Source organism: Monopterus albus, unplaced genomic scaffold (genome assembly GCF_001952655.1).
Source record: "Monopterus albus unplaced genomic scaffold, M_albus_1.0 scaffold127.1, whole genome shotgun sequence".
In the NCBI taxonomy this organism is placed as follows: domain Eukaryota; kingdom Metazoa; phylum Chordata; class Actinopteri; order Synbranchiformes; family Synbranchidae; genus Monopterus; species Monopterus albus.
Genome location: NW_018128007.1, coordinates 3,168,906 through 3,179,881, shown reverse-complemented (window position 1 = coordinate 3,179,881; position 10,976 = coordinate 3,168,906). Strand labels below are relative to the sequence as shown.

General features: G+C 39.4%; 3 protein-coding genes across 5 annotated transcripts in view; 1 reads left to right on the top strand and 2 right to left on the bottom strand.

The window, feature by feature from the left end:
• Positions 1 to 494, bottom strand: part of zdhhc11 (zDHHC palmitoyltransferase 11) — a 4,813-nt gene extending 4,319 nt beyond the window's left edge. The window contains exon 1 of the mRNA XM_020612836.1: positions 260 to 494. The gene's annotated coding sequence lies outside the window, so the exon portion shown is untranslated. The remainder of the gene's footprint in view (positions 1 to 259) is intronic.
• A 586-nt stretch (positions 495 to 1,080) lies between these two features.
• Positions 1,081 to 6,866, bottom strand: brd9 (bromodomain containing 9). Of its 3 annotated transcripts, none has more exons than XM_020612805.1 (17): positions 6,778 to 6,866; positions 6,000 to 6,220; positions 5,795 to 5,914; positions 5,571 to 5,700; positions 5,393 to 5,450; positions 4,856 to 5,000; positions 4,606 to 4,716; positions 3,884 to 4,071; positions 3,605 to 3,737; positions 3,286 to 3,361; positions 3,087 to 3,182; positions 2,835 to 2,967; positions 2,588 to 2,699; positions 2,414 to 2,470; positions 2,213 to 2,318; positions 1,568 to 1,738; positions 1,081 to 1,330 (listed from the first exon to the last, which is right to left on the bottom strand). In XM_020612805.1, the coding sequence occupies exons 1-17, from the start codon at positions 6,824 to 6,826 to the stop codon at positions 1,230 to 1,232; spliced, it is 2,007 nt and encodes a 668-aa protein (XP_020468461.1). In that variant the 5' UTR covers positions 6,827 to 6,866; the 3' UTR covers positions 1,081 to 1,229. The 3 variants fall into 3 exon arrangements, with proteins under 3 accessions (XP_020468461.1, XP_020468462.1, XP_020468463.1); XM_020612806.1 differs by having other exon boundaries at positions 3,087 to 3,179; XM_020612807.1 differs by having other exon boundaries at positions 5,813 to 5,914.
• Positions 6,867 to 7,016: 150 nt separating this feature from the next.
• The window catches only part of trip13 (thyroid hormone receptor interactor 13), a 7,523-nt gene continuing 3,563 nt past the window's right edge, over positions 7,017 to 10,976 (top strand). The window contains exons 1-9 of the mRNA XM_020612834.1: positions 7,017 to 7,101; positions 7,312 to 7,380; positions 8,119 to 8,269; positions 8,396 to 8,522; positions 9,172 to 9,227; positions 9,302 to 9,392; positions 9,473 to 9,545; positions 9,632 to 9,695; positions 9,789 to 9,875. Of these exons, the coding sequence (XP_020468490.1) occupies positions 7,322 to 7,380; positions 8,119 to 8,269; positions 8,396 to 8,522; positions 9,172 to 9,227; positions 9,302 to 9,392; positions 9,473 to 9,545; positions 9,632 to 9,695; positions 9,789 to 9,875 (708 nt within the window). The 5' untranslated portion in view covers positions 7,017 to 7,101; positions 7,312 to 7,321. The remainder of the gene's footprint in view (positions 7,102 to 7,311; positions 7,381 to 8,118; positions 8,270 to 8,395; positions 8,523 to 9,171; positions 9,228 to 9,301; positions 9,393 to 9,472; positions 9,546 to 9,631; positions 9,696 to 9,788; positions 9,876 to 10,976) is intronic.

Genomic DNA, 10,976 nt, shown 5'->3' with positions numbered 1-10,976 from the left:
GCGCAGCCTATGTAGTTCTGGTAAAGTTGGTCACTGACTGAATTGGACCTCTAAGGTAAATTTAACCCAAGTTTGGCTGTAATCTTGTTAAAGCTAACTTTGTCAGCTTTAGCACCTCGCCCCGCATTTTGTGTTGAATTTACAAACCGCCCCCTAAACTGTTATATAATTTTTACACCTTAAAATAAACAACAGTCATGCCAACAGTTATCTATAGGACAACAGGCCTACATAGAGCTGTGAGTACTTAGTTACTTACTTTTCCGGTGAAAGACGGCGACCATAAAATTAAAACAGTATGCTCCTGTTCACAGAGTCAGCTGAGAAGGTGCTTCAAAAAAAGTTAAATTCACATGATGAATAAACACAAGCCACTGTTCAAGGCAAAACAATTTAAAAAAAAAAATAGCCGTAAACGTGAAAAAAATTTGTCACTGAAGGACCTGAGTTCAAGTTGAACAGTCGCACTCAGCAGGTCGGAGCGGCGCCATGGAAACCGTCCGGCTGCGCATGTGCACTACACGTCTCCTCAAGGCGCACCCTTTATTAATAATAATAATAATAATAATAATGTTTATTTTTAAACATACATGCAGCTTGCCTGTCAATCTCGGTGTTTGGATTTTTTTTGTCAATCTTAAACCCTGGAGAATATGAGCTCCTTGAAAACAGCTGATAGTCTGTTCCCATGAGAGCAATAGGGAACTAAACATTGCACTTCTGCTTTCAAAAATCATTCTTTTCAGTTTCTTATGTTACATTATATTGTAGGTAAATGTATACTGCATGCATATTTCATTCTTTTCACTTCCTTACTCTGCCTTCACATACTGCCACAGTAGCAAACATTACTCAACCAAAGCCTAAGCTTACTGCTCCAAAAATTTGAGAACTTAGCAATGCTTCACCTCTGCAGCTGGACGATCTTACAAAACATACTTTCACTACTAATGCACTAAATTTGGACTAGTATAACTGGCAGCCAGTTCCTGCACTTGCAGCTGCTCCTACAGTATGTACAGCATAATGCAGCTTAATACATACATACATACACACACATACATGCAAACTTTTATTTTTTCAAATTTTACACTCATACAAAACCATACAATTACACTACAAACAATTTTATTGTGTCTTTAAAACAGATCAGGGATTCCTGTTGTCTCCATGGTGTTTAAACAGTCAAACACCGAGTAGCCAGGATAACAAAATAGCAGAGTGTGTGGTCAGCTGTTGCCTGTGCTCTCTGGCTCCGGAGACTGCAGAAACTCATAGGGATCATGAACCATATCCGACTGGTCACCAACACCCAGGTGTGATGGGCTCCCTGTGGACAGCAGAAAATATGGTTATGTAGTTTCAATAGAGCGACTGTTCCAAGGAAGGCATGAAAATGTTGCAGAATTTAAGTGATATTTAAAAAAAGAGTTGAGCTAAACAGAATAATGGCTTGTTATCATAGTGATGACAATAATATATAATAAAACAAGATCTATAAATTGTAACTAAAACTATTAGCAGTGCTCCTTTCTGAGCACTTAACTTTTTAGCCTTACTCTGATACCTAGGTGGTGCTGGTCCCTCTCTGAGGCATTAGAGAGGGAGGACAAGTTGGATGAGGGTCTGGAGCCGACTCTGTCGACCTGCGCCTCCTGGAACTCTTGTAGCAGTTTGTCTGCATCTTCAAAATGCTGCTGGCCCTCTTCATTCCCTGGCTCTTTTTTCACGGTTTTACCTGATAAAGAAAGGGAGAAGGTAAGATTGTTGTAGGAATCTAAAAAGGCACATATATTATAGTGAGGTTCTGGCTTGCTGGGACAGACTAATAGCTCTGGTACTATAGTGGTCACAACGGTGTACCAGAGTGGCATCATTACAGATAATTTCAGTACAACTGTGTTTTGCACCGCTCTGTTTATCCTAGCTTTAGAATAGAAAAGCATTAAAAAGGTATTTTCCCAGAGACAGTTGTAGTAAAACTGTGCTGGAGAGTTTTGATGGGATTAAGGGGTTAACATGGTTAATATGCCCTTTAGGGCTGCAACCTCAAACATTTAACTGCTCTTATGCTTACCAAGACTACTAGCATTATTGCATTAATATAATTAGTTGTTTACAGGGGCTCCACCTTGCTATCTTAACTATGTTATGACTAGATTACGGGTGTGCATGTAAATGTGGCTACTCAGTGTTAATGGAGGACAATCACCTAATGAATTAAGCATGGAGATCTCCAGAGACATATCGGGATAGCCCTTCATTGACATAAAATCCAGGACTGAGCCGCTGTCTCCTATGCCAGTGCTATCTGCCATCTGACAGAAACACAGTATGAATCAGACTCAAGCATCAGGGGACAAGCAAAACATTATTATAAGTGCAGTATCATCTTCTATAAGCTACAACAAACCTGAATGTCACAAAGGTTGGATTTGGTTTCATCAGGTCTCAGCATCATGTTTCGTTTCTGGAATATAGCATAAGCATAATTTACACATACCAGCCCTACATCACAGAAAACTATGTGGTACAAATGATGAAGACAATTTCACCCATGAGTAGACAATGTATAAATCTGAGATACCTGTCGGATCTGACTGGCAGCTTTAGTGTGATCGCCTGCGGTCATCTTATCCAGAAGTCCATCAACCCACCGATTAGTGACACTTCCACAGCCCTTGACAAACTCCTGTATACTTAGAGAGTGATTAAAATTGTATATATACAAATTATTAATAAAAACTGCAAGCTGAAATTGAAGACAATTTTATTATTAGAAAATTTAAATCTATGTTTTATATAGAACCAAAAAAAAAAAAACAGTGCTCTACCTCAAAGCACACTGCACCCCTGTGTCATCTCCGTAAGCTGAATAGAGCATGTCTACCTCGTCAGGCAGCAGGTCTGGAAAGATGGAGTTCTTCTGAAGGCTCTGGACATTGTAGGCACTGCTCAGGAAGGTGACTACACAAATGCAAAATCAGTTATAGGCCATAAACTTTGTGGCCAATTTTATTACTGTTAACTGACATTTAAAATAACTAATATGAATTAAAGAAACAAAACTGCATGTGATGACATACCTTTGTGTCTCCTGTCATCTTTGAAACCCAAGGTTGTTAATCCAGGGAGAAGCTTATTTGACAAAGAATTTAGGTCCACTTTATGGGTTTCCTCTTCTGAAAAGAGGAGACATTTGCATCTTACACAAATTTTTTATATAATTGTAGTGCAGTTCTTGTGAGAACACCAGGTTTAAAAGGCTCTGCAGTGACAGCAAACCTTCAGCATCAGGATCAAGCTGATTTACAACAGTATATAGAAGAGAACCATCTGAATCTTTATGCAAATACCCCATCTGAAACACAGAAAAGTGAAAATATATTTTCAAATCAAATTCACACATTACTTGCTTTAATATACCAAGTCAAATTTGGGATATGACTCCTTATCATATCTGAGTGTGGAATCCTGAATACAACTTTGTGATTTTTTTTGTTATACTATGTATGTGTGTGTGTGTGTGTGTGTGTGTGTGTGTAGCTAATAAAAACCATTATGTATGAAAGGGGATTTCTGTACAATAAGTAGGGTGAAAAACCTTGGAGTTTGGCATATATCGGTTGATGCGATCCCGGGCTTCATCTGCAGAATGTTCCACTAGTGCCAGGACATGTTCCTCTGCTGTACTGTCAGTCAAGCTACAAGCATTTCCCTCTGGTTCATACAGGTAACTAAGATAACAGATGTGACAGTGTTACCAGATTATTGTACTGTGTTGTATCACAAAGCATAAAACACAGGACTTCCCTTCTGGTCTTTCCTTAAATGTATATATATTAAAATCAATCACATGTAATCAAGATGATATAAGGAATACCTAATGACTTCCTTCATGTCTTTGACAGGTTGTTTCCGGGACTTCTTAGCTGATTCCACTGGGGTGGGGATTATCTCTGGAGGAGGTATATCAGCTGTCAAGTCTTCATCTCCCAAAATGGCTGCCTGTTGGGTGAAATCCATGTCTTGCATGAAAGACATGCTGCGCTTCAGAGCCAATAGTCGCTCCTGCACACAGAACAGAAGAAAAAAAAAAAGAGCAACACTGCTTAATTTGCCTAACTGTGGATGGGAGAGGAAACAGAATACAATATAAGGGGCAGTAGTAGACATTTTCAAGAGTTAATCTGCCTTAAAATATGAGGCATAGTATACTTATATTACTTCTGACAACACAGTCAAATCAGAGCATAGACAAGCAAAGCATTAGGTGACAATCCTCAGACCTTTTCAACTGACAAGGATATTAATAACTGACTTTCTGTACATGATTTTGGGTTATTACATCCAAATGAGTTTTATTTGTATGTATTGCTCATCCTACTCAGCCTTTGGTAATTGGAAAATATCACAGTGCTTTGAATTTATTCCATGATTACATGGAAATGTGTACATGGAAATTGTAAATGACTCTTCAATGGGGTCTACAAGACAGCTAACACACACAATAAGACTGTGTCAAATACTTAAGATCGATGGGTTCTAATATATATTATAGCATAAGAAATGTATTTTTGTCTTTAACCCATATGATCTCATTACCTTGCTCATCATCTTGAATCCTGTATGGAGCAGTTTCTTGGCTGCCTTGTAGTAGACAGTCTCCGGTCGGTTGTACACCATTGCATTGTCACACATCAGTTTAAAGTCTGCCTAAAAGCCAAAAAGTGGTCAAACACGTACGAGGACAAATGTGGCTTACATACACTTAAACTTGATGATACTCTCAGTACATCTGGTAAGAAATAAATATCCACCTTCTTAGCTCTCACTTTCAAGATGAGAAACTCACCTTGAATTCTGTTACTGTGTTGTACTCATTGTTTCTAATCTTGTCTTTCATGGTGCTGAAATCCATAGGATGTTTGATGATCATTGAGTAACCAGGAGCAATTGCATCTGTTACAGGAAATGAGAAGAATCCATGGGGGTCTTTCCTGGAAAGACCAGTCATTACTATTAGCTTTATCAGCACCAGCCAAGGCACATTATCTGCCACGACAATATGATCATTATCAATGACGCTTGTTCGTGCTGTGCTTTGATGAACCAGACCATGTTGCATTATGGCCCTATGTATGCTTCATATGTCAAAATCTGTAGTTAATTCATCAGTTCAGAATTGATGAAGCCTCTTGGATGAGAGGTGAAACATCTTCGACCTATAAACCTAGTCCAGTTGATTTTTCTAAGGTTTTTTCAGCTTACTATGACCTGGATGACTGAGAATCTACACGGACATGTTCTCAGGTATAGCTTTTGCAATAATAGGTCAGAAGGCCAATACTGCAAGTGAATGCAGTAATTTAAATGAATTAGTCTTTCTCACCTCTGCAATTGCCTCAAAAAGTGCTCCAGGAGTTGTTGACGAGGAGTGGACTCGTTTTCTCCATTTGGCAAACAAAAGAAAACAATTTACACATTTACAAATGAATAACTGCTAAACAAAGTGAAATGCTTGCCTACCAAAAAAATCTGATATTGTGCTCATAGACAGGTCCTTTTACCTTGGTGTGTCCTGCATGCTCTGACCGGTCTGTCTCCTGGCTGCTCTACTTCCACCTTCACACTGGGGTGAAACTCCTCTACTTCGGGCTCTATCTCATACCTCTCTTTCTTCTTTTTCTTCTCCTCAGGCTGATAGGATACATAAATGATGTGAGTGAGCTGTCAAAATAACTATTAAAAAAATCACCGGTCATACTCACAGGCTTAAGTTAAGTTACCTTACCTCTAAAGCAATGCTTACAGTTTTTGACAGTGTGAAAGGCTCGACTGGCATGCCAGCACTGGCAGCAGCTGCTGCCTCTGATTCATTCTGCTCTCGCTCCCTCTTCTTCCGCTTTTCCTCCTATAGAATGGCAAAAGATGTGAGTTTTTACTTTATAGCACCAAACAATGTATTAATAAGACATGAGAATGATCTGTGAACTAACCTTCCGCCGCCTCCTCTCCTCATCATCTACATACTTGTCTTTATCCTTTTCAGATTTTTTCTTTTTCTTTTTCTTTTTCTCTTTGTGGCGTTCTCGCTCATGATCCGACCTGTCATCGTAGTAACTGGAATCATGGCCTGAACCAGACAGCTCAGTCACCTCACTTCCTCCAACTTTGAGCACAAGCTTCAGGGGCTTCTCAAGAGCCTTGTCCTCATAGTCTACAATCAAAGCAAACAAAATGAAGATAGTTGAGATAGGAATCATAGTGTTTGGTAAACAGGTGAGGAGGGAGTACTTGAGCCTGTGTGGTGATGTTAGCATTAAATGGTAAGAGTGCTGTAGCATCTGTCTGGTATTACTTTTGATGTCAAGTACCTCAGTTCCTCTGTAGAAAATCTTTTACTGTATGTTGTGTTATTGGTTTGCAGTGCTGTTGTGTCTGAGTTAATTCAACAGCTCGTGTTAGCTAGTTATAACATTGTTTATTGATTAAAATTTGAAAAATTACGTATGATTGTAATAGCTAACTAAGCTAGCTGGCTTAGCTAATTATTACTTACAATCATAGTCACAAAAACTGGTCAACTCAGTTTAGCAGGAGATTATACCAAAAACAACTAAAAGCTACATAATGAAAACTGCATAATGTTACATTTGAACAAAAACGATGCAAATCTGTCTTTGCCAGCAGAGTTATCCAACTAGGCTAAGGTAGCTAGCATGAAGCTAGCTAGAACAAACGCGGTACGGTAACTAGATAACAGCACTCACATACCATCAACTGTTCTCCACTCCGGCTTATGTTTTTTGTGTTTTTTCCCCATGTTTCCGTGTTTATATCCCAAGTGTTATGTCTAGCTAATTATGTTGCCATTGTCGCTACCATTACTCTGGCTGCAGCTCTTCGTTACAACAATAAAGCTAGGGACAGGCGGATGTGATACCCCAAAACAAATTATGTGTTTCCGGTGTAAGGAATCAGCGCGCGGAGTTTGGTTGATTGTCGTTTTTTTAATACACATAGGACTGTCGATAGTTTCTTGAGTGCCCAGTCTTTGGTTAACGCAATTAATCGGCTTGTGAACGTAAATGTTGTAAGGTATGGTTTCATTTGCTGGGAAATATTAACTTGTTCTTTACTGCACCTGTACATGTTAATGTCATCCAGCTATGTTGGCTAGCTGCAACATCCTAAACAAGGCATGTCTAGTGTTCAGTTACGATCAATTATGGTAACTAAACACTAGACATGCACTCTGTATGAAAGATGCTGCTGTCAAAGTCGTGAATGCTGCTATGATGTCCACAGATTTGCAGGAATGGAGGTGGGAAACCAGAAACCAAACATTAATGTGGAGGTCCATGTTAAATCTCACAGGTGAGTTAAGCTAGCTCAGTAGTTCAAACTTGTTAGCAGTGGTGGCCAAAGTATTCAAATAAAGTAAAGTACCTCTTCCACAGTGTAAAAGTATTGTATTACAAATAAAATTACCCTGTAGCAAGTGAATACAAGACTTTTTTTTTTTACCTGTCCACTTACATAGTTCATGACAGGCTTGCATTGGTTTTGTACATTACTTAAAAGACTCTTACAAAAGTATAACTTGGTATTGGTGATGCTATGTATCAGCCATCACAGGTGGGGAAATATTCGCATGTTGTCACTGAATACAAATTACTAGTGATGAGCCGATGCAGCCTTATGAAGCTTTCATTTGTGTCGAAAAGCTTCGGAGCATAAAACAAAGCACGTACAGTGACCTCTAGTGGCTTGGAAAAGTAGTGCAGCCCCTGGAGACTGGGACCAAAGGACGACAACTCCTTGCTAATTTTAACAGTTTTAGTCTAATGAAAGTCCAAGAATGTTGCATGTTATTACTAAATTTATAATACTTCTGGTCACAAGGTCTTCATTAAAAATGTTGCTGTTCACTATGTAACAATGACATTAATAAATATGTTGTCCAAAAGCTATTAAATATTAATGTACATTACTTAGTGTAGTTAAAATGACTGGACTAAATGATGGCTTTTTATAACAACTTTGTACAAGATGGAAATGTTCCTTATACTCAGAATACTTTATTGTGGTTGGTTTTCTTTTGTCATATTTCAGCACAGCTAAACTGTCTGACGTGAGGATGCATGTTCTGGCTCTGCTGAATTGCCACCGTTTGATTTTTGGAAACTACAAATGGACAGAATTTGATGAAGACGTCTTAAAAAAGCATGTGGAATCTGTGGCTGTAGTTGATGCAGAGAACGAGGTAATATGAGCCTGTTATTTTGGTTTACTTTGTGTTGATGACGTTATGTTCTGTTAATAATGAATCAATGATTCCTTGCAGTTTATTTATTTGTTTTAATTAACACCCCCCCCCCTCCCCACTCAGCCCATTGATTTTCAGAGCTGCTCTTTGTCCATTCACATCTTCACTCTGAATGAGGATGGACCTAGCACACTCAGTCTGGAAGACGATGAGGAGCTTTCAGCAGCCAATCACTGGTTGCTGCCAGCAGGTGATACTAGACATTGAGGAAGATAGCACATTGAATATAAACAAATGTTGCTGAGGAAATATATTGAGACAAGATTGTTGTCTTTATTTGATGTGTTTCCACCTGATTCTGGTTTGTACAGTAGCTCCTCTGAAGGAAAAATACCTTTGTCAGCTCTGATACATGCATTTATGATGTACATCTGTATCCTCAGCATGTTACAAACTGTCATATTTTCGCCAAAATATGGCTAAATGCTCTGTCTCAAACTTGAGTATTTGGGCCATGTTAAGAATGTGAATGGATGCTGGAAAAGCAGATTATGCGGCAGGTGTGGTTTAAGATATTTCTGTGAATGTTTTCTTACTTTTCTCTGCTGGGAAAATCTGGATTCATTTGGAATCTAATATAACTTGTGAACCTAACCTGAAAGCATCTTTCTTCTCTAATGAAGAACACTGCAGTTGTTTTAGAACCACCCTTTACGCTAGGTATTCCCTAACCAAAAGATAAGCATGCCTGCGCAAAGCATTAGTCAAAGCCACAGTTATGATAGCATGGTAACTAGCTGTGTATGTGTTTTGTATTTTCATGTCTTTCTGGTGTTATCTCTTTTCCTTTTATATCTGAATATTCCTCTAAAATGATGTGCTCCCTGTTTTTTTAATAGCTGAATTCCATGGGATTTGGGAGAGCCTGGTGTATGAGAGTGGAGTCAAAACCCAGGTTAAAAAAAGAAATATGTCTCATATGTATGCAAGTTTTCATCCTATACTACTAAACATCAACTTTTCTTTCAGCTCCTAGATTACATCACAACAACAATGTACTTCTCGGACAAGAATGTCAATAGCAACCTGATTTCATGGAACCGTGTTGTGCTGCTTCACGGTAATTATTGTTTGAGGTCATGTCATAGATGATTTGCATAAAATAACTGATTTAATCACTTTGTGTCTGGACACATTCAGGACCCCCAGGCACAGGAAAAACATCACTGTGCAAAGCTCTTGCCCAGAAGCTGTCAATCAGACTGTCGAGTCGGTGAGGCAGTCATCATTTCAGTGAAACCATTTCAGCAGTAAATACACCTGCTCTTTTTACTTCACTGTACACTCCTCTCCCTGCAGGTATTCTTATGGACAGTTTGTCGAGATAAACAGCCACAGCTTGTTCTCAAAGTGGTTCTCAGAGGTACAGTGTACCTGGGCCCCTATTTATATTATTTAACGGGATATTCTAGATGAAACTAATATTTTGGTTGCTAATCATACCTCTTTGTTACAGAGTGGCAAACTGGTCACAAAGATGTTTCAGAAGATCCAGCAACTGATTGATGACAAAGATGCTATTGTCTTCGTTCTAATTGATGAGGTAAAATGTTGGAAAATACCTTGAAATTGGAATCGGTTGAGTCAAAGCCCCCAAAATTCACTTAATCAGTGCATTTTTTAAATTGATTTGCCTCCGTATCCACTGGAATACCACTAAAAGGCTTTCCTGTTCACTTGTTAGGTCTTTGTTACAGTGGGGCAAATAAGTATTTGATACACTGCCGATTTTTCAAGTTTTCCCACTTACAAAGAATGGACAGATCTGTAATTTTCATCGTAGGTACACCTCAACTGTGAGAGACAGAATCTACCAAAACATTCCAGAACATCACATTCTTAGATTTTTAAATAATTTATTTCCATTTTATTGCATGAAATAAGTATTTGATACAATAAAAAAAAATAGACCTTAATATTTGGTACCGAAACCTTTGTTTACAGTTACAGAGGTCAGACGTTTCCTGTAGTTCTGGACCAGGTTTGCACACACTGCAGCAGGGATTTTGGCCCACTCCTCCATACAGGTCTTCTCCAGATCTTTCAGGTTTTGGGGCTGTCCCTGGGCAACACTGAGTTTTAGCTTCCTCCATAAATTTTCTATTGGGTTCAGGTCTGGAGACTGGCTAGGCCACTCCAGGACCTTGAAATGCTTCTTACGGAGCCACTCCTTAGTTGCCCTGGCTGTGTGTTTGGGGTCATTGTCATGCTGGAAGACCCAGCCACGACCCATCTTCAGTGCTCTTACTGAGGGAAGGAGGTTGTTGCCCAAAATCTCGCGATACATGGCGCCATCCATCCTCTCCTCAATACGGTGCAGTTGTCCTGTCCCCTTTGCAGAAAAGCACCCCCAAAGCATGATGTTTCCACCCCCATGCTTCATGGTTGGGATGGTGTTCTTGGGATTGTACTCATCCTTCTTCGTCCAAACACGGCAAGTGGAGTTGATACCAAAAAGTTCTATTTTGGTCTCATCTGACCACATGACCTTCTCCCATGCCACCTCTGGATCATCCAGATGGTCTTTGGCAAACTTCAGACGGGCCTGGACATGTGATGACTTGAGCAGAGGGACTTTGCGGGCGTTGCAGGATTTTAAGCCATAGCGGTGTAGTGTGTTACTAATGGTAACCGTTGAGACTGC

What these genes read in the sequence shown, in the direction of transcription:
- brd9 (XM_020612805.1), bottom strand. Translation starts at nt 6,826, where the DNA reads ATGGGGAAAAAACACAAAAAACATAAGCCGGAGTGGAGAACAGTTGAT. An exon ending in TTTTTGAGGCAATTGCAGAG is followed by an intron (nt 5,001 to 5,392) that starts GTGAGAAAGACT and finishes TGGTCTTTCCAG; the next exon opens with GAAAGACCCCCATGGATTCT. An exon ending in GGGGTGCAGTGTGCTTTGAG is followed by an intron (nt 2,700 to 2,834) that starts GTAGAGCACTGT and finishes TCACTCTCTAAG; the next exon opens with TATACAGGAGTTTGTCAAGG.